This window comes from Cyanistes caeruleus, chromosome 1 (assembly GCF_971803275.1).
Source record: "Cyanistes caeruleus chromosome 1, bCyaCae1.hap1.1, whole genome shotgun sequence".
Lineage (NCBI taxonomy): Eukaryota > Metazoa > Chordata > Aves > Passeriformes > Paridae > Cyanistes > Cyanistes caeruleus.
Genome location: NC_141701.1, coordinates 113278223 through 113305436, shown reverse-complemented (window position 1 = coordinate 113305436; position 27214 = coordinate 113278223). Strand labels below are relative to the sequence as shown.

Below are 27214 nucleotides of genomic sequence, written 5' to 3'. Positions count from 1 at the left end.
ATCTTCCTTCTCCCCTCAATGCCATTACAAGGCTCAGCCATCACAGCTAGTCCCTGATACCTTAGGTCAGTAATATCCATACATTCCATGTTTTAATCAATATGAGGTGGATGATTGCAATAATTCATATTATTAAAGATAACTTTATTAAACATTAGGAAGACATTACAGGGATGAACTGAGGTTTATAGTAGATCTAACCACTTCATTTTGCCTAGCAGAAATTACATACATCAGTCTAAAAAGAATCATCACATTGGCATCTGTTAGAAGTAGTAATCCCCTGAGGAACCACTCAAAACCCAACAGACAGTAGTTTGGGGAAAGCAACTAGTTGTTTTGTATGGCTAGGTGAGGAAAAGAGCAGCAATATTCTCTCTGCTAATGATACCTGGCAACACTGATTAATGTGGGGAGATGGACTGCTTAGGTCTTCCAAAATTTAGAGTATCTTGCTGTAACTCTACAAAAATACAGAATAAGCACTGAATTTTCTGCAGATGATTTCTTTCCTCAAATGTTCTAAATTTCATAATTATTAGCTGACTTTTGGGTTTTAATTTCCTTTCCTGTCTTAAAAGAAATCTCTCAAGACAGAGCTCAAATCTATTAAATTATACCAAGGTATATATTACAAGGTAACAACAATGTAGTCTCTAATCAGAATTACCTTAGTTGGGAAATAGCGTTTGGTCTTGAATTTCTTAAGGAAAGAGGAGAGGAAAAATGTTGCAAAAAACAGTATGACAGACCAGAAGAGAACATCTGGAATATATGGTCCATGATGGCCACAAGCTGATCCACGAAACACACCATGATATTCTAAACATTCCTGCAAAGACAAAAACTCTTCATATGTCTATGTTTTATTCAGTCAGTACACTCAACCAAGCTTCCAACTTTTCTATATAAAACACGTTTGAGAATCAAGTTCATAATTCCAAAAAAGGGTTCCCTCCTCCATCACTACCTCACCATGAAAAAGCCAGATATTTGTGCTGTCTTTTCCAGAAAAGCTACAGTAGCCACCACTGATTATTTCAGGATGCCAAAATGCTGGGAGATGCCCAAGAAGAAAAAACTTCTTTACAGTCACATTACTTCTATTCTGTTTTTAAAAGCATTGAAAGATTTCCCAGGAAAAGCAGAATATCCAACATCAATTTTAAGCTAACAAACATAAAAAAGTATCTCCTCAGTTTCTCCTATCTCTTTGATTTTGTTTTTTTTCAGTTAAGGGAAAAAACATAGTCTTATAAAATAAGATTACCCAAACCACAAGAAAAAGTTTCTAGCAAAGTAGGAAAGCATTGTAAAAAATGTATTTAAATAAAAAAGTAAAAACCAAGTTAGATAATACTTATCCAAAAGACTTACTGAAATGCAAAGCAAAAAGTTAAAGTAGACACATGGAGTGCAAGGAAGCAACAAGCCAGTAAAGTATCTGGAAGCAGCACTGCACCAACCTAATTTATTAATTCAGTTATTGAAAATTTATCTTATGGCAGTTCTCCCTATAAATATACTTTGATTATAAGATAATACCAAATCCTGGATCAGTTCTGTCTCTCAGATAAGAGTAAAGATGCTTTAGAGGAAAAGGCATATAGTTGAAAAGGCATATAAAATAAATAATAAAGGAAATATAAAAGCTAAGTTCAAAAGAAACTGCCATTCTAAATGATTATGGAACCATTGGTAGCACATAAAACCAGTCCTGCTACAAGTCAAGTAAAGCACTGAGGTTTTACATGGAATTTCTGCTGTGCAAAAGAGATGCCTACGCTCAGACACAAGGGGACCCCATACACAGATATCCACTGCTGTTCTCATCAGCCTCAGATGGCCAAAGTAGGCACACAACCCAGCAAACATAACAAAAGCCTCAGCAGACCCCAATTCCAGATACAGGTAGGAATCAGATGCCAGGGTAAGCAAAGTGGCTGCACACAGATGCATTTATTCCACTGCAGAATAAACTACTTATCAGCAGTAGTGTTTCTCTCTAAAAGCCTTCCAGAGCACTTGCACATGGTATCTTTCCTACTCTTCACCTACACACAAAATTAGATATTGGTATAAAATACCCTCTTCAGAAGTTAATGATTTCAAGCTATTCTAAATAGTTATTTTCAATTTCAAATAATGATTTTCTTCCAATCAATATTTAAGTCATTCATTTGATTCTGTTGGCATTTTGTACCAATGTCTAACAAAATGTGTTTGCTATCACACTTCAACTACAAATTCCATTATCACATCATATTAAAAATATTTCTTTCAGGAACTGGAAGAAAGCAAACTCCTGTTTATTCACCTCATCATGTTCACCTGCAGGAAGATGACTGCAGTACCTAAGAGTATTAAGGTGGCTACCCCAAGCAGACACTTACATTAGCATTTAATTCCCTAGACTCACTCACCTAATCCACTACAATGACTGTATAAAGCCTCATGGAAGAAATTGAGTTCAAAAATGCAGTTTTAAGGAGAACAGTCTGGGTTCAATTAAAAAAAAAAAAAATCAGATGAAAAAATGTCAATCAAAACTGTTACCGTGCAGATATTTATCTTTTATACACACACATACACACAGATACTATGTACAGCTTTCAGATACTCACAGAAACTGTAAGATTACTCCATGCTATATCTTCCCTAGATTTATTCAAACTCCTCCACACATGCAGTGTTTCATTGCTTGGTTTCTCAGGCTCAGAACACACACATCTGAAGAGAAGAAAAAAAGTTTACATGCTTTTAAGCCAAATGTGTAAAAATGGAGCAATTTGAAGTAAATTCAAAAATCCTGAAGAGTTTAAACCAGAGTTTATCCCAAACTTCTATAGAGGAAGCACAGTACAAGGCTTTTCCTTACATCACATGACCTAAGACCATTGGGAGAGTGGCAGAAATGAAAAATCAGGTCACCCTGAAAAAAGACACCACATTTGATTATGTAGTGAGCTAACTGAAGATATAAATGCTAACAGTGCTCAGCTTTAAAGCAACTGTATGCAGACTTATTTAGCAATATTTTTTTACAAGTAAAAATACCTGTCCCTATTTCAGCATTTTGCAAATTTGGACTGCAGAATCCTCTCTGTCAAACAGGTTAACAAAAGTACATGTAAGATTAAAAAAAACACAAAACACAACAGACTGAATATTGTTTTAATGTTTTTAAATAAAGCTACTCAAGCACACCAATTCATAAGCTTAACTCATGAACATTTCTGTAGAAGAGGAGAAAGTTATAATAAGCAAGAAATAAGTTTTTCTATGAGATTCACTAAAGACACTGAAAAAATCCCCAGTGAATCATGGAAGGGAAAATCTGCATGTGTGAAAGTAAAGAAGGAAAAAACATTGAATGTTCATGGGCAAAAAGAAGCTAGATTTGCAAAGAACAATGTTTGGGGAATTTAAAAAAAATAAGTAAACAAATTTTCTTCTGCTAACTGAATTCTGAAGTAATAGCAAAAGGAAACGGGAAAGCAGTGGAAAGCAGTAATTTCTACAAAGTAATTGACAACACAGAATCATTGGAAGAGGAAGGAATTGCAATCATAAGCACGATGAGACAGAAAACATCATTAATTGTTGGTTAAGGCGGCAACATGAACAAGCATGCTGAAGGGAGACTGACAAATTTCTCAACAAAGGCAATGAAGATAAAGTATGCCACCATGTAGATAAGAAGAAATCCAGAAAGAGAAAGAAAAAAAAAAAAAAAAAACCACACACCCAGAGAAAATGCAAGAGTATTTGAAATTGTCTTGTGGCTCAATTAACTGAACATGCATATTCTGCACTCTTTTCCCTACTGGAGGTTACAGAGTGGGTAGAAAAAGAAAGTAAAAGGAGGAAGAAAGCAATTGTGAACAGCTAGATCTCTAATAGCTTTGTGAGAGAAAAAAACTGCAGGACAAACCCAAGCTGAACACTGTGCCATGTCCCAAAAAACATAGAACTAAACCAAATTAAAATCCCATCTTCCCGTCTCCATCCTCATGGCCTGTCTGTGGCAAAACACAATCAGGTGGCAAGTGCCAGAAGACCTACAGTACAGTTTCTGCCAGACCAGTGCATTTAACAGGCCCACACAGAAGTCCAGTGAGAACCCAGAGCCACTGAAACAGAAGGATGAGCAGCCAGCATAAAGGGGAAAATAAGGAAGTGAATGTCCTCCCACAGCCCACTCCTGGCAAAGTGGCCTGGTCTTAACAGCTGTTAAGACAGGAAGTCAAGTGTGAATGGAACACAAGAAGCAGTCTGACAGGGTGTTTGCCATTTCCTCTGGAATAAAGTGCTGAAGAAGCACTGAGTGACTGTAAAAGCGAGCAGAGATCTTGGAGGGGAAACGCAGTAGACCAAACCTGGTTTGACACTGCTAGAGGTCATGCTGCGTGCAAGATGATCGCTGTCCTGGCCAGGCAGAGCAGCTGCCCAGCAGGACAGAGAGCATTCTGCTAGTTGCACTGGGGAATGACTGCCCAGTGCAACTAGCAGGGACCCTCACCCTAGGTGCATGGAGATGACCTTGCTGGGGGTCCCCTCACCCACATTGTGACCACACAGGTACCACTAAAGCTGGAGGATGTACATCTCCAACAGGAGGGGAGCGCTAGTATTTGAAAGATTTCATTTAAACTATGAGAAATGTGCAGTTTTCTCTGAGCAACAGTGAGCAGGATCTCTATCTGACAGATGCGAGCTAGTAACCCAACTCATCCTATTTCATGAAACTATACTTCCTAGAAGTAGAAAGGTAGAAATCATGTTCTAACCTTTAGTGACACTGCATATTAAAGCAGGCTTTGTCACAGCCCTTTATCCCTTCCAGCTACTCATAGCTAACACAGAATATTCAATTCCACAGCATCCTGAATAGATTTTTTTTAAGTTTCTCATGAGCATTTCACCCCTAGCATTCCTCCAACCCTTCCTGGAAGTGGTACCCACTGCCATTCAGGAAGCAATATGTCTCTCTGTATTCTCCTCTTTATTTCACTAACAGATAGAAACTTGCTACTTACGAATATGAAGTCAGTTTATTCAAATCATTGTGCATATTGAAGGCATACACTTCTCCCAAATGAACAAGCTTTTCCAATGCCTCATAAATAAATATGATGCATATGAGCGCTGCAAAAGCTTCCTCAGTAAATCGAGTGATGTAGCACACGAGGCTGCTTGCATCTGTGGCTACAAGCACAATGCATAGAAATGCAGTCCACAGACCAATGCTAGTTCGCAAGGAGAGGTAGGAAAGACCATAATCCCTGTATGAAGAAAGAAACAAAGAGCATTAACTGTGCCAAAACCCACCTGTACTACATTCTATTTGAAAAGACACTGAGGCCAAGCTTTATAGGTATTCAGCATTTTCCTCATGCTTGATATTAGCTCTGACAGAAGCAGAAAATTTTCTTTGTCTCATCTCCTACCAAAGCAAAGCAACACTGCAAGGTGTTTCTAAGACTGACAGTGCAACTACCTAGCTTGGGAAGCATCATGGGGATGGATCTCTCCCAAACTACCCAGATGGTTTCTCCTAGAGGGCAGATTGATCTCTGCTTACCCCTGCATTAGTAAAGCCAACAACTTCACATAGTCAGAATATAACTTTTATTTAAGTCCTTGCCACTTCCTATTTTCTTCCTGATTTTCTCATTCAGGTTTGCCAGTGCCTCACAGTTTTACCAAACTGTATCAATTTCTCAATCTCTTGCCACTGTATTTACCTTCATGGACATACACATTTACTGCACGTCTGCTTTCAATTACAGCTACTGTAACAGGCTGGAATGTTAAAAAGTGCATCAAGCCAATATAAATATCACTTACCTGCAAAATTTAAATAATATTTTTTCAAATACTAGAACTGGTCCGGTGCTTCCCAAGATAGTAAGAGGTTGCCCAGCAAAGAGAGAATAGGCAATCCCAGTTAATGAGGCTCCAAAGAGAGACTCTATTGCACTCTGTTTGGGGGGAAAAAGAAACTGCTGTAACTTTGCTGCCTTTCAGGTTAGCATTTAGCATGAAATCTTTGTAAATACAGCTTTAAGACGCATTAACTTAGAAACAAGACGAGATGTAAACACATTGCAATTAATATCCACATTTGAGACAAGCGTAACTTAACACAGTTTTGCAGTAACAATACCATAGACAAGATTTTGAAAACTTCACCCCTGAGAAACATAAAGCCATCCAAAACCATGAGAACAAGTTACTAGTCCTGCTAGCTCTGGAGGAAAAGCATACCAACAATTACACATTTTTTTTTAAAAAAACAAAGACAAAAAACAAACAAAAAAGAAAATAGTTACTCAACATGTTGTTTACAGAAAGAATTAATGGTCTCTGTAAAGAAAATAGATATTTATATTGCAACATACCTACAAGTGTACCGTATCAAATCTGCATCAGTCAACCAAGCATTACAAAAAAAAATAAAATAACCAAACTGACAAGCAAGGTGCAGGGGAAATTACTGAAGAATACTGGTTTATGTATACATGACACCAAAAATAGATGAACAGTAAACCAATGTCCCACCTGGTAATGCATTTCTTTTCAAGGAATTAAGGTAGCTACTTCAGTTCTTGAATTAAATGTTTTCCTACAATATTTTCTGCCAAAAATAACCAGTTACAATGCACCTCAAAAAAGAGGCCAGGATTTTAAATACCAAAATATATGAAAATAATTAATTGCACCACCTACCACTATGAAAAGTCATGGATTACAGATTCCTCTAATGGAATTACAGTGTTCCTGGTGGAACTTTTAAGCACTTGCTATTTTGAAATTATGCAAGCCTAAGAAAACAGAATTATGCAAACTTGAGCTCCAATTCAGGAAAGCATCTGAAAATGGTCAAAATTATTTCCTGAACTGGGGCTATTAAAAATGAAAATGAGTCCTTTGTTCATAACATTAGGAAAAAAATACATCATTCCAGTCTCTTGTTCTATTACCTTTGAATTAGTGTTTTTGGTTAGTCAATGCATTAACCTTGGGGCTCTCAGTCAGGGTGGCAGGGACAGGAGCACTGTGGAGGTGATGGCCTCTGAGAATGCGAGGGAAGGTTTCAAAGACAAACTGTGTACCTTACAATGTCAGCTACTGTGCTTGAACATGTGTGTGCAGTAACTAAATGTTTTGTTCAGTGATGCACACCAAGTATCTGAAGGCAGGAACAAACCCGCAAACAATTCCAGATAGCTAAAAGAAAGAAGGTGTTTGAGAATCAAGCCTTGAAATGAGGGTACTTTCATTATTATGCATGTTGTACATTCAAAATTCATATTGTCATTTTAGCAATTGTTCCTACATTTACAGTGGCAAAACCAGCACACAGAAAAGACATAATTGATTTCTGTATTTTCTATCAGCTTGAAGAGCTACATCAATAAGCAAATATCTGAGTCAACAGCAATAATTGAAAGAGATAAAACAGGTAACTAGATTTTAATATAGTACAAGCTTAAAAGTTTCATTAAGTATCAAGCAGAATTTTTTAACACTATAAATTTCAACAGAATCTTAGCATTTGTAAAGGACGTATCCGAATACATCCTTCCCTCCCACAAAAGGACAGAGCCTTGTTTCATTGTGGTAAGATTTAAAAACAGAAAATACACTTCAAACTAGTTTACTTGTAAGTCAATTGACATTAAATTACTAACACTGATGATGTTAATTTTTCCCCATTTCAAGAAAGTGAAGTGCAATGATATTCTGGTGAAGAAGGTGCTGGTATTACCTACTGCCCAACACAACACTACCAAAATTTTGTATGTGTATGGTTTACATTTGAGTCATTTACAATGAAGAGTATTTTCTGCTGATAAACCTCAGACACTCTTTTACTGTGAGCAACTTAAGTATTAGTGCAAGCATAAACATATCCTGTCATTTTCATAAATGGACTGCTGGCCACACACTGCAGGTATTATCATCCTCGTAGGCCTACTACTCAAGGCCAGTACATGTTCTTGGCTATCCACCTTGAGCCTCTGACTTTGCCTAAAGTAGGCCTAGTGGGATGGTGCACCTTTACTGCTATTCATTACTCTTAAGCAGCCAAAAAGAAGGCAATGCAAACCTTTTCTCAATTCATGAAGCCATTCATCCAATAAGGCAGGATAAACATTTTTTACCTCCCCTGTGCATCTTTTCCTGTTCACATAGGTTCCCCACATTTTCCATAGCAATTACCTTTTGGGGAAGATCTGCTTTGGGGCAGGCTAATCAAGTGCTGTGGGTAAATTCTTCAAATACAAGTATAAATAAATGAGACAAATGCACACAGTGACTTGCCTCTGAAGGTCTAAAAGCCTGGCCACTACCATTCTTTGTACTCACTATTCTGCCTTGTGTAGCTTCTCCCAGGAGCCCTCCAAAAGTGATTACAGGAGACATACAGGCACAGTATAGGAAAAGAATCGAGGCCAGGCACTGCAGGCTTAATGCATCCTTGAAGTCACTCAAGAAAAAAGGTGCTTTCCTTTGGATGTCAAGTATCAAACCACCAAAAAGCCTAAATAGGTGAGATGAAACTCGTCAAACTGTACACTAAAGGATTCTAGCTAGTTTAAAACTATGGGCTACGCATGACTGCCAGTGCCTATTGCCGGCACAAATTAGCTATTTCATAATCCAGATTAAAGCATAACAATTAAAAATGTAAATGAGAATCTTATCTATTCCAATTCAGCAGTATTCCCAACATAATCAAGCAGGTTACCCATATTTTTATAAGTTAAGTTCTTTTTAATATATGGGCTAGATACTGAAAAAGTAACTCTGCAAACAATTTTACCTGAACAATATTTTAAGTCAAATCTGTTTTATAATATTCAAAACAATGGAACAGAGAAATATGCTAAACCTCAACCAAGATCACTGCATTGAGACATTTCAATATTAGTATTCCAACATATAGTTTTAGCTTTTTATTTGAATTCTCTACATACACATGATTATGTCAATAAATAAATTTAGGTCTGTAATTTTTAACAGTGCTCTTATCTGGAGTAGACAGATATTCTGTAAATGTAAGTATACAACCAAATATAGCTAAGTTAGTTCAACTGGGTAAGTTATTACCAAGAATTTAAAAAGCAATTTTAAAAAATCTTAAAATATTTCAAAATACTAAATATCAATTTGCATTTAGAAAAACTAATTTTATTTTTAATTATTAAAAAATCCCCGAACACTCCTAAGGAAAAGTCTTATCTACAGATAATTCTGTGAGCAGAAACAAACTTTTCAGCTCCACGTTCTGTCTACAATAACAGTAAAAAGCAATTATAGCAAAGCCACAATGGTAAAAATTAGCACAAATGTTGTAAAGTCTTTCTCTCAAATGAATGAAAAAGATGTATTGATTTGGAAGTTTATCTTTCTGGGGATAACAACACAGTACATACACTCCAATTTTATTTTATCTCTAGAAGAAACTTGACCAAAACCCAAAGCTAACCAGTACCAAACTACATTTTGCCACTTTTTATTTCTTATTGTTCCATTTCATATACACTTAATAAAACAGATTTGCATTAATGGGATTTCTTAGTACCTAGCCCAACACTGAAAATTGCATATTCCTGCTGTAATTATGATAATTGCATGCTCCTGAAGATTAAAATTTAAAATCCAACTCTTAAAAGTCAGTTAGTTAAATTAGGCAGCATCTTATGTGAAATCCTTCACAAATGTGTTGAGAAACATTGCCAGAGGCTTGAAAATACTTTAAGCAGATTGGCACTTACAGGCAAGAATCCAACACTTGAAAAGGACAAAGGATGCGCTCTGACACTTGTACCATGATTTTTAATGTTTAAATGTCAATCATTAAGATGAAGATTTATCACTTTTATTTCTTTATGGAAGCTAGCATTTAGGGAAGTGAACACACCTTCCAGTTCTCTGAAGTTCAGGTCCAGCATGATGGCCTTCTTCTTTAAGAGCCTCTCCTGTAGGAGTAGATCCATTTGGAAATTTAGGTGCCTTCCTTTTCTCCTACAGAGAAGATGGGGGGGTGGGGGAGGAAAAAGGAAAATAAATACTGTGAGACTGCCTTTACACAAAAAAAGTGTAATTCAAAGACAGCGTGCAGAAATTCTATGCTTTCCACACCCTTTTTCATATTCCCAGCTCATCAGCAGTCTTCCATTTTCCAAACTAATCTTTTGTTGAATACAGATTACTAGAACTGTAAAACACCACCCGGAAGACCTTATTAGTACCTTGCACAACAGTATTAATCTTCCCTGTATCTACAAGAAATAGATTCCTGAAACACAATGAAACAAAGCCTAGATTTTCAACCCACAGTAGAGGCTCAACCATGAGACACAAATCTTCAGATACTTTTTTCTTCAACCATTTCCAGAGCAGAAATGTTTAACATGTATCAGAAACTGACCTCTTTATGATACACACAGTATTTAGTTGAAATATAAATGAACAGTAATTCCCCTGCCGAGAAAGCTGCTTACCAGCTCCTCATAAATTTTTCAGCTGAGCCTGCCTTCCAAAAAACCCTGCTCCCTGCTTATTTTGGAAACAAGTTACATGGTAACCTCAGGCTATTCATGAATAAACTGCACTGCTGTTACCCCATTCTATTCCACCCACTCTGCCAAACCACCACTGGACTCAACACCAGTGTCAGCCTTCTGAATCAAAAGCACTGGTCTCTCCCCTTCTTTTGATCCTGAAGGCCCAAATTCCTGTAAATTGAAAAGAGGGAGGAGAGGAAGAAAGCCTCTCTAAGGACCCACTTTCCTTAGCTCTCACTCTAAGCATGCATCATCACAACTGAGCAATATCATCGATTTTTATCTATTTCATAAACATTCTGTGAACAGTATATTCTACACAAAATTGCAATCAATGCTGCGTGCAAAAAGAAGTTCTTGAATACATAAAATATTCTTGCTGATTATTGCTAGACTAGTAATAAAATTTGGTAACAGGTACTCAAGTGCGATTTCTCATCACTTCTTCCTCGTTCTCACATCAACTCATTTCAGTATTTCAAAAGTAAATATTGTAAATAAAATTAACAGCATACCAGAGAACTGATTAACACTTTTTTCCCCCTTGTTCATTTCTTTTTTTGTTTTTAATTTTTTTCTAACTTAATGGACAATTCGCTTTTTCTTGCAAAATGGATGTGGAGACTTTCCTGATGCTTTACAGCCACCTGGATGGGAGCCAGAAGTGTGGCCAGGTGGCCAGAAAGGCCAAAGGTATCTTGGAGTGGGGCCAGCAGGATGAGGGCAGTGATTGTCTTTCTGTACTCAGCTGCTCAAATCCTATGTTCAGTTTAGATCCCCTCACTACAAAGACAGACTGGACCTTTTTTCCCTTTTACCTGGGAAGGAACACTTTTTGGTGGCTCAATTCGTATAGATGGATCCCACTCTCCTGGAGGCAGGACTGTTACTTGGTCTAAAAACTCATCAATTCCTGATAACAAATCATTTCGGTCTTTTGCTTTATAGGCAACATCATGGAAAACCTAGAAGAAGAAAGCACTCAACATGAATTTTTATTGTATTTTCCTGAAAGAGGAACTTGATCATTATAAAATGATTACACTTCATTATTTTTAAAAAGGCACGGAAAATATTTTGTAGGTCTTCAAAAGTTTGGCTTTTACTTTACTTACATACTTCTAAATTAAAAACTATTGGTATGCACATTCCTACAGACCATAAAACATGGAAGTTTTATCTTCAAACTCAAAACGAATAGAGTTGATTTCTAAAATTAAATGCAAAGTTAATCTTCAATATTCAGGACATGTACAATTGTCTGAATAATTCTTCCCTACAGCCACTGTACAATTAAGCTGTGCTAAATCATAATAAAAAATACTTCAAATAAGCTTCAAACCAAACCACAAGTTTTTATTAAGAATGCATTTTTATACATCTACCTTAATTAAGTTTAGAAGGCAACTTAAAAACCACATGAAAGTAATCCTACTAAAAAATCTGATACTGTTTTATAGACTTCTAGAACATGAACTCCAAGATGCATTTCATACACAGAGAGATAATAAATGCTATTTTGCTATAAAAAACTGCTTGCAGAAGATGATCCTAAATTGTTCTGTACATTTGAAACCTGAACTGTTTTTCTCCAAATACCATTAAATCTCATCATTAAATCTTCTAATCTTAAAATAGATCTCTGAAGTCTACTCAGGTCTTTTTAAACTATCAAATTATTTTTTTCCATTTCAGTGATCTAAAGTAGTCCTAAAAATCAGATCAGACTATCTAAAAAAGATCAGAAGCTGCAACTCAGGCTTTTAATATTCAGTTCTCACACTGATCAAAAACTAAATTCACAGACTTGTTACCAATTGCAAAATGACGAATTTCTAGTTTACATTACCAAACTCCAAATTGTTCTAGAGTTAAAAGTACTTGCACTTCAGCTAGATAACCTTAAAAATTTTCAGCAATTCAGTAGGTGGCGCTCAATGTGAAGTCAAAATTAAAACATCCTAATTTTGCTCAGTAAGATGGCAACACTCTTTAATAAGTCCTGTTCCCCTCCTGTGGTCTTCAAAACCAATAGGGCTATAAGTATATGACTTTAAAACACTATTAAAATTCTATTTTTATTTATTTGACCTTGCTTAGATTAAAAACAAAATCTATGATGACTCAATTGCATACATTTTTAAAACTTTGTGTCCTGAGCACTTGCACAGCTGCACCTGTCCTTTCTGACATACAGTAACTCACACTAAATACAATTCTATTTAATAGTTCTGTTAACCAATTTTACACAAAAATGAAATCTATATATCAAAGCAAATTTTTCCCCACAAATACATTTAGGATTTCTTCAAGACAGACAAGGAGGGAAGTTAATTTACTGTTATTTACTTCAGTAACACAAAAAATAATTAAGTTTACAGTTTTTCATTTAACTAGTTCGTGGGTTTTTTCTTTAACCTACTACTCCAAATCGTTTACTAGAATTGCTAAATACATCATTCTAGACTTTAACTACAAGAATTTAAAACAGATCACTCACATCATCTGTCATAAGTGTTGCTATTGATCGTCCAATTTCATGGTACTGCGGAGCTTTTCCTGCTGGACCCAGCAACAAAAACAAAAACCTGTGGAGAAAGTAATATGGCTGACTCATCTGCATACACTCAGAGGGAGTCTTTCAAATTAATGTTTAAAAAAATTCAGTGGTGAAGTAAAACTACCATTTTCACCACTGCAGATCTTCAAAGAGTGCTGCAACACTGTGAAAAGATTCAGCTTAAAATCACTACTGGAAGGATCTCAAATCCTAAGCCAAAATTACTCATATATCATATATCCTCTTAATTAAGCCTAATTTATCAACTTCTTATAATGCCTTAAACATTGTAGAAATTCACATACTAGAGCCCAATGCATATTTCCTCTGGATTCCAAGCCTTTCTGACATTCCCAGTAGCAAAGATCCCTTAAGTGGCAGCCTAGGAGCTCTATGACCTGTCCTAGGCTCCCTGATGATCACCTTTTCATGGGAGTTAAATGCCCTCACCTGCTGGGACTGGGCATGGCACACAGAGGATGCACCTACTGTACTTCTTGCAATACACTGGGCATGCTCATATAGTCATATCCTGCTCTTGTGTCAGTGGAAAAGAAGGGAACTTGGGTATTTGTGCACCTAAAAAAGCAAGTGACATTCTAGGAAGCTGATCCAGTCTGGGGGTTGGATCACAGCACATGTTAGCAGTAACAGTAACAGTGCCTAATATAAAGCTTACCAAAACCTTTAACAGGAATAGCATCTTATAAATTCAAAAGGATACAAATCAAAGAGTAAACCTCAGTAATTTGTTTCACAACCTTTTTCCTATATCCCATGAAAATTATATTCCCAAGCACAACACGTCTGAAAAAGTAGCATCTTCTTTCAACCCAAAAAGTACAAAAAGCTCACTTGTCTCCTTTCCAAGTTTACTACCCTAACCGAAACTGAGAGTGCATCTTCAGAATCCAAGTATCCTATTCCAGATCTGCAAGTCTACAGCATTCTGAAAAACTTAGGACAGAATAATTTTAGCTACAGTAATGTAGTAATCCGTATGCAGAAATTTTGGAATTTCCCAGCAAACATTATGAGCGCTCCTGTCAACTACTCTATGAAAATTCTCAAATTTTTGCCCTTCAAGAGAGTGCATAAGCTGAAAATCACAAAGATAAACACTTTCATAATTTTAAAACATTAAAAATCCACCGAAAAAATGTAAATATACAAATGCCAAACACCACAGAACAGCCCAATACAACAATGTGTACAGAAAATGAAGTGTCATCCATGATGACTGCTGAAATTACCTTCTACCTTCATCATAAGACCTGTAATTTAATATTTTGAACGTCTGTGGTAAACATACCCACAGCATACAGGTGAGATCCTTGGGTTTTGGGGAGCAGGGGTGACTGCACCAGGTTGGATAGCATATTGCAGACTGAAAACTGCTTCCAGCTGCAGATTGACTACTCCAATGTCAATCATGTAGATTTAGACATACAAAAAAAATTGGTTTTCTACCACCTAAGTCATCCATATGCAGAGCATTTGTACAGAAAGAGCAGATGTTCTCATTAGACAGACCTTCAGACTTAGTGTGCTCTTCCCCACTGACAAGCTGTGTCACACCGAAGGGAACTACAACTATCTTCATGACCATCTTTAAAATGTCAACATAAACTTGGAAGATTCATTGCTTTTACTCCAAATCAGGTATCAGTTTAAACTCCTGCACTTGCTTAAGACATCATCTTTACGTGTATATAGATGTATATATGCGTGTGTGTGTATACAGATATACATAGATATAAATATATATTATGCATTCAGAGACTATTGTGACCAATCTCACTCCTTCAAATTTTGCAGCAAATAACTAACATAATGTTAAACAAAGCTCTACATTTTTTGAGCTTAATACAATATATATAAAAATTTGCAGCTATTTGAGATCTTAAATGTCATTATCTTATTGCATAAGTAAAGCCAGACCTTCCAGGCATTTATTTACCGTGTAGGAACCGGAACCTCTGTGAGACCCGAGAGAAGCACAGCAGGGGAGAGCCTCACAAAAGCAATAATAGGTCTTTCTAAAAAATCTACTTCTCCCACTAACACATTTGATGCTTCTGCTCCTGAAGGAATTTTCCTCATGAAGTTCATATCAACCTATTTATACAAAGATGAAACAAGTGTTTATTCCCTTACATTTCTTAGCAGAAATTCTATAATATAATTATGTTTATCAAAATTTACTAGACATTTATACTACAAAGAAAAATTAAAACGCAAATTAAATATCCCACAATACAGAAAAGACAAACACATTTAGAAAATGTCAGCCAGCCAGCCAAATAATAATAAACTATTTTCTATAAGTTAGAATTACTAACACCCAGTATATTCTAGAAGACTCCATACTGTATAATCACCTTTCTAATATTATCATGACAAACATTCCAGGATAAGACACAAATTAACAAAATCTATGCACAATTAAGTAAGGAGAGTTCATGTAATTACACATGGTTTCTAGAATGCAGTAAGTTATTTCACAGATGCGTATTTCAAGTACGTCATAATTTTGAAAAATAATTTGTATATTTATCTTTTCATTCATAAAGAATTTGACGGCTGAAAATCTTCACCTTCATTTCTGTACATAATTACGGAAGTGCATTAGAAAATGGTACAGCACATGAACTCTGTGTTCACATACACACACACACAAGCACCAGTGACATTGCTAGCTAGAGAACTTACAGATGGCCTCTTGAGTCCCACACCAAGTGTGCCACAACTACAGTGCCAGGAGGCTGACTCCTGTCCAACAGGAGACAAGGCAGGTGTACACAAGGACAGGCCAAGCAAAAATATAAAAACTGTGACAGAGGAGCAGGAATATATGCCACCTGCCATGGTTAGATCAGAACTACAGCGTAAGTTAGCTTTCCTTAAACAAAATTACTTAACTTGGCAAAACAATGTTCTTACGGTGTTTCACAATATAGATTACACTTCTGGCTGAACTTAATAGTAACAGCCACAATGGAACTTGCCCAACAAATTTAGATTATGAAAGAAATATAAGAGACTTACATTAGATTTTTTTTATACAAGGTTTCTTTCAGAAAGTGGTATTATACGTTCCTAATGATTAAGATGTACAACAACTTTTGTAAAAGAAACTCTTTATACATATAAAGCAAATCCTTCTTAAAAACCCTCTTCACAAAAAAAAAAAAGGAACCAACAGAAAGTTCTAGAAAAAGAAGTTACAACACAATGTAAAAAACTGCTTTCATAAAACCCTTAATAGCAGAAATATAGTGAATATATATATATAAAAATATATCTAGTGAAAAGATCTCATCTGCATGAGCAAGTACAGCAGCTGCACTCTTACGTTACCAAAATATTGACAAGATCATCAAACAGTTCTCAAGAATTTCACACACAAATGTGACACATTTAGCCTAGATCACATTGTGACACAAGTTATCTCTCAGTACCTACTTCACCTGTACCCTGGTACACATGTTTTAGTTGTAACTAGCGGGGAAGTTACAACCAGCACAGTTTTGTTACATAGTTAATTGATGCTAAACACTAAGTTATTTAATGTTACCTACCTTACTAAAATCAACAGTGCTGTTTTCTCTGCTTCCTCCTGTCCCAGTACCTTTAACATCTCCACTTTTCCCGGTGTCTAAATTTCCAGGTGCTGACTGTGGAGATGCCAATAGCCCTAAATTAAAACAGAGGAGATAAGTTCAAAACGGTGCAGGAAATGAACTGATTGTGCAACACTACCAAAACTCAATGTGGCAGCTTGCTTGACGCAAAAGTGCACGTTATTCAGTAAGTGCCCTACATTAGTATCAAAAATGCAACATTAACAAGTCACTGTGTTGTCAAAAAATGACATAATTAAAAAAATTAAGTATTGCCCCAAATGATGGCCATTTGCAGAACAGTCACCAGAAAACACTGGCTACTTTAATCACAGAAAAAATAACTGCTGGCATTTCAGTAGTTAGTATACAGCATCTTCACCATACTAAGAAGTCACCAAATGCAAACACCTCTAGACTGCTGTGTAGCAGTTACTGCAACTGTAAAAAGTGTCAGCAAGCCTCAGGCTACAACTACAAGGAATGTAGTCAACTAAGTTAACTTAAGCTGGTAAAAGTAAGTAGTGTGCTACACGAAGGATAGCTTGCAAACCATGCTTTCCATCAACAAGCCAAAGCTCACACTATTCATCCAACCATGTGTTACTATATGGAATATACACTTGATCTGAAGAGGCACACAAAAAGTACTTCAAGTTCAACAAACAGCTTCCCTCTAACACTCACACCAAAATAAAACTGTTACCTATCTTGCTACGCTGCCAGCAGCACTGAATTGCAGGTTCAGTAAAGGGTGCAGAAGGCAAGTAACCCAAGCGTTCATACACACTGAATCCCATGTTGCATCATGGTTCTCTCTACCCAATAAATATTTAAAAGCTGGTCTAGGCATGCATAACCAAGCCCAAATCCCAGTTTTTGAATTACAGAGCTTTTACTTGTTCAGTTTAACATGCACCAGAAGTGGATTTTGGCCTTCTTGCCTGTCTACACCAGACCTTTCAGCTGTGGTGGCAGAACATGCTTTCACATGCCATCAAAACCACATCTAGATAAAGACTGAAGTCTAAACATTGTATTACATAGAGAAATTTTGTATTTAGGTCAAGCATCTCTCTAGTCAAGATATAAATGAAGCCCTCTCTGGCTGTTTTTGGGCTATTGTTCTATCATAACTACTGCCACATAACTACTTGCATACTCCCATGTTTATAATTTCTCAATTTTGACATTTTTTTAGCATTTCAAATGATGATTGAATTCACATCATTTCATCCCCATATTTGTTTCCAAAAAACTCTTTCAAAAAGTCATCATATCAACAAAAACATGCAGGTCCAAGCCATTACCACTAATTTTAATTCTTACAGTTCATAAGGGATGTAAGTGGTATGGGTAGTTTTTCCTGAAGCAAAAATCAAATCAAGTTAATAGGCTGTCATTTCCTTCATAAATCCTAACATGCACAAGTAATGAGCTAACACAGCAACAAGAAAAAAAAAAAAACCAACAACAAAAAACACATTCTATTCTTCTGCTCCAAGATTTGTGTGTTATTAGCAAGAATCATACCATCAACCACCTACAAAATCAGCTGATCAAAGTATTTAACTGCTTAGGACTTGATGTTTGTAGAACTAGAAAGAAATATTAAACAGTTGTTGCAGAAGAGCAGCATAATATAAAAGTTTAGACATATACACTTCCTCACTTCTTCCTCTTCTCTGTAGCATTACAGGTAACTTTAAATGTTTGTAACTGATGAAAGATGAGCCATAATGCATCATCTTGCACTTTCTGGAAAAGCACTGTGAGCAAGAGCAAACAGAGACTAGAACAAAAAGTGGAGAGACAACCAAGGAGAAGGACAGAATAAGGATTCTGTGTATTAGCAGAAATATTTACTATTTCAGTACTAAATGATACTGATTCTTCTAAAAGGTTTGCCTTCAAAATTTCTCCAATCAGTCACAGTTAAGGCTCACAAATTTTGGCACTGACACAGGAATATGTGTCTGATCCTAAACCATGTGTGAATAGTTTTCCTTTCTGTTGGCCCTGAAGTTGGACAGACTGCTGCTCTCACAAGGCAATACTGCTCACAGGTTTTCAGACCTGAGCAAGCATTTCTAGATGAGACTGCATTTCATCACACATATCCATCAATCTGATATTTATAGAGAAACTCTGAACAAAAGAATTATCTTCTTTATTAGTGAAACACTTCTATTTCGCTCTCACACTAATAAAAGGACTTATTTCCCTCTCTTCTCCAGTTGAGCAGATTCAAACTCAAGGACAACTACCTAGTAGCACCTTTCAGATTTTAAGACAGAGAAACTCATTGTTACCAAGATACCAAGGGGATCATTAAAAACACAGTCCTCTTCCTCATGGTTAGTTACACAGATGGACAACCTGTCTCCTCCAAAACACTCCAAAGACAGTACAGTGAGTCTTGAGTAATTTGGAATAAAACCTCATAAGCTCAAGTTAAGGTCCTTATAACTACACCCTCACTGAAGATCATGTGCTTTCTCTAGCAAACTACACTTAATACTGTGATCACAAAAATCTAATCAACATATTCTACAGAAAAAAGGAAGCATGAAGAATACATACATTTGTCTCACATCTGTTTAATACAAAAAGATGAGTAATATATGAGTTCAACACCTAAGCATGACTATTCCAAAATAATTTATTTAGAAAGGCAAAATTATGTAATACAAACCTTCTAAATATGAAGTTCACCATTATTTGTATTTGAGAAAATTAAAATCAGTTTTTAAAACTAAATTCCAATGCAGCCCTAATGCAAAAAATTTTCAAATTACTACTTGAGAGCAAATATGCAAACTTTTTTTAATTATTATTTTAAGAGGAAAGCTGCTGTAAATGTTATTTTGCTCAGTTTTAAAGAGCATTTATCAGTGGACCAAAAGACTTCTTAAAGCAGACTTCTAGTGTTAATTTTTAGCTGTGACACAGCTCACTTCCCAGCCCTTCCTATGGAATTCATTATTCAACAGTTCAAAGATGGGAAAACAAACACTGCTCTTCAACTGATAACAAAATTTAAAAACATTATTAAGAGAAGCCTTTGTCTGGTTGACTTACTATGAACTGATGAATGGCTGATTAAAATTAAGTGGTAGACCAAAGGTGTGTCTCTTTCCACTCCTTTTACAGTAACTCACATTAAGTTCAGTAACCTTCCAGCTATTTATGAAAACTAAAAAAATGAAAGTCTGAATAACACAAGGCAAATGACAGAGGAATGTAAACAGAAAAAAGCCACCTATTAGAAAATTAACATAGTTTCTCACGCTCACAGGAAGCAAACCAAATTCAATCATACAGATGCGTAAAATGTATTCAGCTTGCAAGATTCTAATTACTGGAGAGGTGATACAGACCATAACCTATAGTAGAATGAACCAGGAAGATATTTTTTTTTCCCTTAATTAATACCAGGAAGTTGGCTTCCTTGTCAGGGTTTTCTTTTGACTCTTGTCTTCCAAGACAGACTGGTGCAGTTGCAGCTCTGAACTCATAGTCTGAGAAGGTCTTCAAAAGCAATTCTAAGGAAAAAACGTGTCTTTCTGCAGTAAGATGATTTCTTGAACTAAAAAAGGTGGGGGAAACCCCAGAAAATAAAAATATCTTCATTGTTGTTGTTTATCATTCTCTGGAAAGACGTATGGATTAACTGGGAAATCATCCCTTTCAGATTTTTTTCTCTGTGAGTCACATCTCATTGAGAAACAAGAGCAATTTGAACATGACCTGGAGATTCTAGTAGAAAGCCTTATTAGTGATGATAATAATAGCATCATGTACTTGAGCTTCATTTATTTGCCTTCTCCTGGATTCTAAAGGTCTTGTGTCTGGCATGCTGTCATTCCTGCCAGAGAAATGAGAACTGGAAAAATAATTACAGCTATTATTTTATTTCTGATTTCTAAGCACATTTGGAAGATGACCTGTGACAGAATTATCACCATGTGAATTCTCTTTATTTCCTATAAGGAAGTCAGAAAAAGACATTTGTGTTTGCTTTTCTGAATTTAAGTAATGATGAGGCCTCTATACTTGAACTGAAGGAAAGAAACTATGACATAGGCTGCCAGTGTGAAAAGGCAGATAACCACAGCTTCTTCTCCGTCAGCCTGTTTTCACTGCTATATGTAACAGTGTGCTCTCATTTATTAAACAGGTGAGGAAGAAACCAAGCAAAGCCTCAAATGATGGAAGAACTGAGGGAGATCGGCCTCCCACTCTCCCAACACAAAGGCCTAAGGCAGTCAAACCTACAAGCTAGATTTTGCCAACAACTTTTAGGAAGAAAGTCCTGAAGACTAAAAAGAAAGATTCCCACCCCACCCCCCCCTTAAAAACACAACATGCCAAAAAGAATTGTGAAGTTTCTAAATAGTGATAATTTTGCGAAAGTAAAGCAAGTGTAACAGTACATATGCAGAATCCGCAAGTTATGAAACTTTTACTAGAAATGTTTCAAGAAAGGATGGAAAGTTCTAATTTTCAACTTATTATATACCTACGTACCTTTTTATACATAAAGAAGAATACCTTTGCAGATAACAAAATAATAAATTGCTGAGCTCTGGCCTACAATTACCAGCTCCTAACTACTGTCTCAAATTTTGAATACCAAACACAACAAAACACTAATGGACTGCCTGCTGCTAAAGCAGTGAACTGATAGAGAACTATCCAGAAACAGCTGCAGGTGAACTGAACCTGACAATTTCATCAGTTAACTACTGCTGGTTTTAACAGTCATGGTTTTAAAAAGCACAAAAGCAAAAATAAAACTACTTGAAGGCTTCATGATACAAATAAACTATGAATGCCACTGATAATTATATCCTTCCTAATTCTTTTCATATTCACCTCTAATGCTTTTACCATAGTTTGAGCTGCACCTAATACTTTTTCCATAGTTTCAGCTGTACCTACCTCAGGATATCGAACACTGTTTTAAAACATTAACTCAACCACTGAGAAAACCAAAGCAAAACGTGCTTTACTGTAGGTGAGTGAAAGGAAAAGGCCACCATTTTTGACATTTTGCTTATGTATTAGATTTTAAAACCATATTCCTTTTAATTACACAAATGAATGTTAATTAAAGAATTTTTGCTTGCTTTAGTTAAAAGCTAAAAAGTTAAAAATGCCAAACAAGAAGACAACCACAACTGAGAAGAAATAAACATGCAGGCAGAAGTAATAGTTATCATATTTCTTTGTGCCAAAAACATCGCAATGCAAGTGATCCAGATGCAGAGAGCATCACACATGGACAGCTTAAATTTCAATAGTTGCCTGGTGTTTTGCCAATATTTTCCTCTGTCTTCTTTTGCTGGCTTTCCTGCACTTCTAAGTCCTCCTCAGGTGGGTGGATTACTACTGAAGGAATATCATCACTGGCAGGTGACACCAGCAATTCCTTGCCCTGAAGCGGGCTTGGCTGGGCACTTGTGGCTGGCGGGAGCCTGCAGGTAGGGCTGGAGGGTGGTGTGTTTTGAGGGGTGGTTACAGGGGTTGTACACCTTGAGGCTGCCGGGGTCCCAGCTCTTGAAGAAGGAAGAAGGTAACTGAGAAGAACCGACAAACGGCTGTCTCCTCTCAGGGAAAGATTTGAGGCAGAGAGACCTGTTCGCAAAGAGTGGCGGGAGGCTGAAAGGCCTTCCCCTGAGATAAAACAAATGGAACACCATGAGGCTTACAAAAGGGATATATTATATTAAATTATAACAAAACAAACAAAACCCACACAGATACAAATATGCATTAACAATTTACATAGTAAATTGCAAGCTGTACGGGCCAAAGTGTCACACTCATGCAAGTAAGAGCAAATCTATATCAGACATTAGGAAAGTCAGAAATTACTGAAGAGTACTAATTAGAATGCTCAAGATCTGAGGGAGAAGATATTATCTTAAGTCACAGTAAGATTTGTTAGCAAAACAAATTTTATCTCTTGAAACTGACTCTTCAATTTTTCTAGAATTCCTTATTCCAAATTGCACAGCAGCTACTGTTAATCCATCCAAAAAATAAACTAAAAAAAAAAAACATTAGCAACCAAAACATTACAAGGCTTCAGTTAACTCTCTGTTATATACAAAGAATTATTAATTTTTAAAAAGTGATTATGACCAAACATATCTAGATGTGTTAAATGCAACTGTCTTCCAATAAAAGTCATGTTGTACGGAGAATTTTCCCAGGCTGTAGTCTAATGTATATTTTTGAAGAGGGCACAAAAATGAGGTACACAACCCCTTCTCCATACTCTTTTGCTGTGACTTACCAGTAGCCCCATATGCCTAAAACCAAACATTTTTCCAAAATCCCTTTAGTTGCTCTAGCTTCATGTCCCACTAATTTCATATGAAGAGGAAGTCTTGTGATGGTTCCTTCAGACTGAAGTTTGTAATGGATTTCAGTTCTTCCATAAGCAGGAAGAAAGACTGTTTATGCTCATAACTAGTGCTTCCATTAAAATGTTTAGTGATACTGCTTCTCCCATTTGCCACAAACACTTTTTCTGGGACGACCTTGAAAACATTACTGAGGACTTCTCCTACAATCCCTGAAATCCAAAACATGCCCATTTCATGTACCATGCCATGAAGCAAGGAAACAGCAAACTAGGCACATTTATTCTCACATTTATACCAAGCACTACAGAGACCAGTAAGTTCAACAACCCCAAAATAATTAACAAGAAGGAGGTACAGAAATCATGCCTAGGCAAGGTCATGTACGCTCCCCTCCCCCCAGACAATGAAAGAGTGGGTCCTACAGATACAAACCCAATTTGAAAGCCTCAAAACTCAACTATTAAAACTTCAAAACTGCAGAGCAGTAAAGAAAATAGGATAAATACAGCAGACTTGGTTGATTTTGCCTATAATAATCACTAAAGTAATAACTAACCTCCATAAGTATACCGGTGATAAATCATCAACATGAGATGTTTTAACACACACACACCCCCAAGGAGCCAAAGAACTAATATGCACATGTACATGTTTGGTTAACCAGCTTATTAGAGGGTTACCAAAGGATAATAAAGAGAAAAGTGAATCAGTATATGCTGACATATATTCATCATATTATACTGGTCTCTTGTTTCAGCATATATCCTATAATCTCTTGTAGAAAGAATATTAAGAATAAAATGCACTTAAAAATGGAAGTGTTACATGAAAGGTAACTGACAAGAAAGTGATCTCAAATTCACAGAATTATACCTGGGGATACAGGTGCTCAAGGATGGGCAAAACCAACTCTGTGTGTGTGAAATTTTCATGTTTGCTGAGCAAAACATGAAAGTCAGGAGTTACAGAAGATATTATGCTCTTAGATAAATTAGCTACATTTTCATTCTTGAAAAAATAAATGTGAAACTATTAGAAATAATAAAGCATATACCATATATTCACTGGCTAATGAAAACTATCAGCAAGCTCAGGCATTCACTGGAAAATACTCCAGTGTATGTAGCTCCTAACAAACACTTAACTAAGTGAAACATATTCTAAGCAATGAAGCATCTTTTGAGACAAAAAAGGAAGTTCCACTCAAGGACTGATTCATGAAATCAGAACTAAGTTTACACCAGAGGAAAAAATTTCATTTGAATTCTATGTGTCTTAGTTAATGCAAGGCAAAAGAAAACAAAGAACAGAGATGAAAACAGAGGTCCCATAAAAACACAAGAATACAAGTAAGCTGCTGTGTAGTACATATTGCTACTTGGGATTTGGGACTGGATGTCTAGAATAAATTTTCAGGAACTGTTTCAAAAAGGATATGGCGCAGCTTCTAAGAAAATTGCTAATACCTTTCTTGGCTTTGGGATTTTTGTTCCCCTTAGACCATTCTCTACAAAACCAGATAAAAACCGTGTCCTAGCTAACAGTACTACCTTCACCATTGGCATAGCAAACTTTTTGTCAAATGAACATAAAACACTGGGTTAAAACACAGTAATTGTCAGCATCACTGGACTCATGATCACTGAACCTCTTGTGCAAAGAATGTAAAAGCAAGTAGGATACATCTGACACATGTATAAGTTATGTCACGATGCTGAAATTCCTCAGACATTGCACATTTTATTTAAGCATATACTAGAAACATTAGGATCAATATAGGTCTACTACTATACTTCAAAATAATAATGCATGCTATGGTATACAGGCAGGCGTAGAATATTTGAGTAAATTAAAAAATATCATCCACAGCTACACATCACACACTCTCTTATTGTTAGTCCTTTGCTCATCAGGAAGGAAACACTTATCTGTTATTATCAGCTGACCTTTCCTTCATCTCCCAGTGATAACATCATTTACCAGGTTAGTATGAACTGGATGCTACAACTTATCTCACCATTTCGTTCAAGCAAGAGAGGGTCAGAATGTTTCTTGCCTATATCTGCGAAAGACCGAACTAGAGGAATCCGACTGCTGAATTTTTTCTCATTTTGATGATGGTGCCTCTTTAGAAGAGCCTCTCTCACATTCTCTCTTATGGATTCATCCAGCTGGCCAGAGGCAATCATGCTGTCCAAAACCATATCTACATAATAATAACAAAAGAAGAAAGAAGAAAATTACATAAGCAGCTATCAAATCTCTCTTTCACCTCACTCAAGCACTGTAGTTACATCAAATAATAAAAGAAAATCAAAATCTATTTAAAAGAAAAGTTTTCTCTTTAGCAAAACCATCTTCAAGAATCCACAGGAAATTTTCAAAGATGTCACTAAAGAAGTAAATGTGAAAATAAGAAAAGCACAACATGGAGATCCAAGAGAGAGTATTTATTAGTAGCATCATTTCAAGAAATAAATTACTTTATTTCCTGAGACTCTCTACTGAACTTCAGGTGATTCACATGCTTTAGAAGAGGAAGTATAAAACAAAATATCAAAATATAGGTGTATCATCTAAAACTAACCACTCATCTGTCAAACATCAAGTTTCAAAAGGGCATCTCACCAGTATGCCCACACCAGGCAAGAAAGTCTATGTATCAGTGAAAATATCTACTGTGGTTTCTTAGGTGTCCATTTTTTTAAAATAATTACAAAAATAAAATAAATTTATGAAAGACCTCAACCTGCATAAAGCACACAAACCTATGTGACAAATTTTTAAATATATTTTCCCATTTTCAGCTACTGTATTGAGACTTAACTGCATTGTTCAACTGAAATTGCATAGAACTTCTCACAATGAGAAATATTTGGGCTTAGGATAGGGCTCTGTCCTTATTAACAAAACAACAGGCAGCGAAGTGTCTGCCAGTACAATGCAGCTTCTTTCCGAAATCACTGGTAACACACAGCCACTTATTACAGGTTCTCAAAAGGAAACCTGCCACCCTCTTTCCTGAGTAAGAAACAATATTACCTACTGCATATTCCTGGCTCCTGGAAACATGACAACACATTTGTATACCAAGCACTGCTAACCCACATGCTGCACAATGGCACCTCAAATTAACTTGAAACAAATTCACAGCATCTCTTAAGGCATCCTAGTTCTAAATAAAATGCTGGCTACATGGAATTAAGCAAATACTTTCCATATGTATTAAGATTATAGCTAAATTCAATTACTAAAGATAAAATTAAAACTCCAAACATTACATTTACAAATGATGTATTGAACACTCTTGCTCAGTAAGTCAGGAAAATAGGAAGGGTATACCAATTTCTTGAGTGAATTTCAAGGATTTCAAAACAAGAAAACATGTCAAGTACTGCCAAAGCTTAAGGCCAAAACACCTTGTCCTTCATGCACATGTTGGTCAACCCTAAGTCTAATATGATTCCTGAGAAGGCATTCCACTGTGTGTTACCTGTAACAAGAAATACCAGGAAAATTATGTAGAACTAATTCAAAGACATTTAGAGCAAGCAGACATATATAATGTATATATATGTGCATGTATCTATATATTTTTATAAAGATAGATATATATATATATATATATATATATATATATATATATATATATATGAAAGTCTTCAAAGTTGCCTGTATAGTATCCAAAATGACCATGTGATTAGTGAGGACACTCAACACAGTAGGTCAAATAACATGTACAAGATTTATTTCTGCTCACCTCTCATAAAGGTGAAAAAAATAGGTGAAAAGATGTGCAACAACCAACTGCACTAATGGCATCAAGTTAACATCAGCCAAAATATGATTAATAATTATGGTACTAAAGTGCACAAATAACTCCTAAAATGTTCTGGCAGATATTTACAATTCATCTGTAGAAACAAAGACAGAGAACACGTTAAGGGATTAGAACATAAAGGCAAGTTCTGGGCCTCACCCTAGAATGCATACTAAGGAGCTACTGCTCATCCAGCATCCCTTTTTGTAAGTGAAGTTTGCAGGACCAGCTCCTCTCAAACAGATCAAGAAAAG

General features: G+C 36.1%; 1 protein-coding gene across 16 annotated transcripts in view; it reads right to left on the bottom strand.

Moving 5' to 3' along the window:
• SLC4A7 (solute carrier family 4 member 7) overlaps positions 1 to 27214 on the bottom strand; it is a 95496-nt gene that overhangs the window by 17480 nt on the left and 50802 nt on the right. For 5 of the 16 annotated variants that reach the window (XM_086850989.1, XM_086850993.1, XM_086850972.1 and 2 more), the window contains exons 6-17: positions 25158 to 25346; positions 22074 to 22442; positions 16722 to 16837; positions 15101 to 15258; positions 13081 to 13168; positions 11399 to 11545; positions 9935 to 10038; positions 8377 to 8551; positions 5851 to 5984; positions 5040 to 5285; positions 2625 to 2730; positions 671 to 832 (exon numbers count right to left, since the gene is read on the bottom strand). In XM_086850989.1, the coding sequence (XP_086707115.1) occupies positions 671 to 832; positions 2625 to 2730; positions 5040 to 5285; positions 5851 to 5984; positions 8377 to 8551; positions 9935 to 10038; positions 11399 to 11545; positions 13081 to 13168; positions 15101 to 15258; positions 16722 to 16837; positions 22074 to 22442; positions 25158 to 25346 (1994 nt within the window). Of the gene's footprint in view, positions 1 to 670; positions 833 to 2624; positions 2731 to 5039; positions 5286 to 5850; positions 5985 to 8376; positions 8552 to 9934; positions 10039 to 11398; positions 11546 to 13080; positions 13169 to 15100; positions 15259 to 16721; positions 16838 to 22073; positions 22443 to 25157; positions 25347 to 26900; positions 27055 to 27214 lie in introns of those variants that run through there. The other 11 variants (XM_086851013.1, XM_086851045.1, XM_086851001.1 and 8 more) reach the window with 5 other exon arrangements.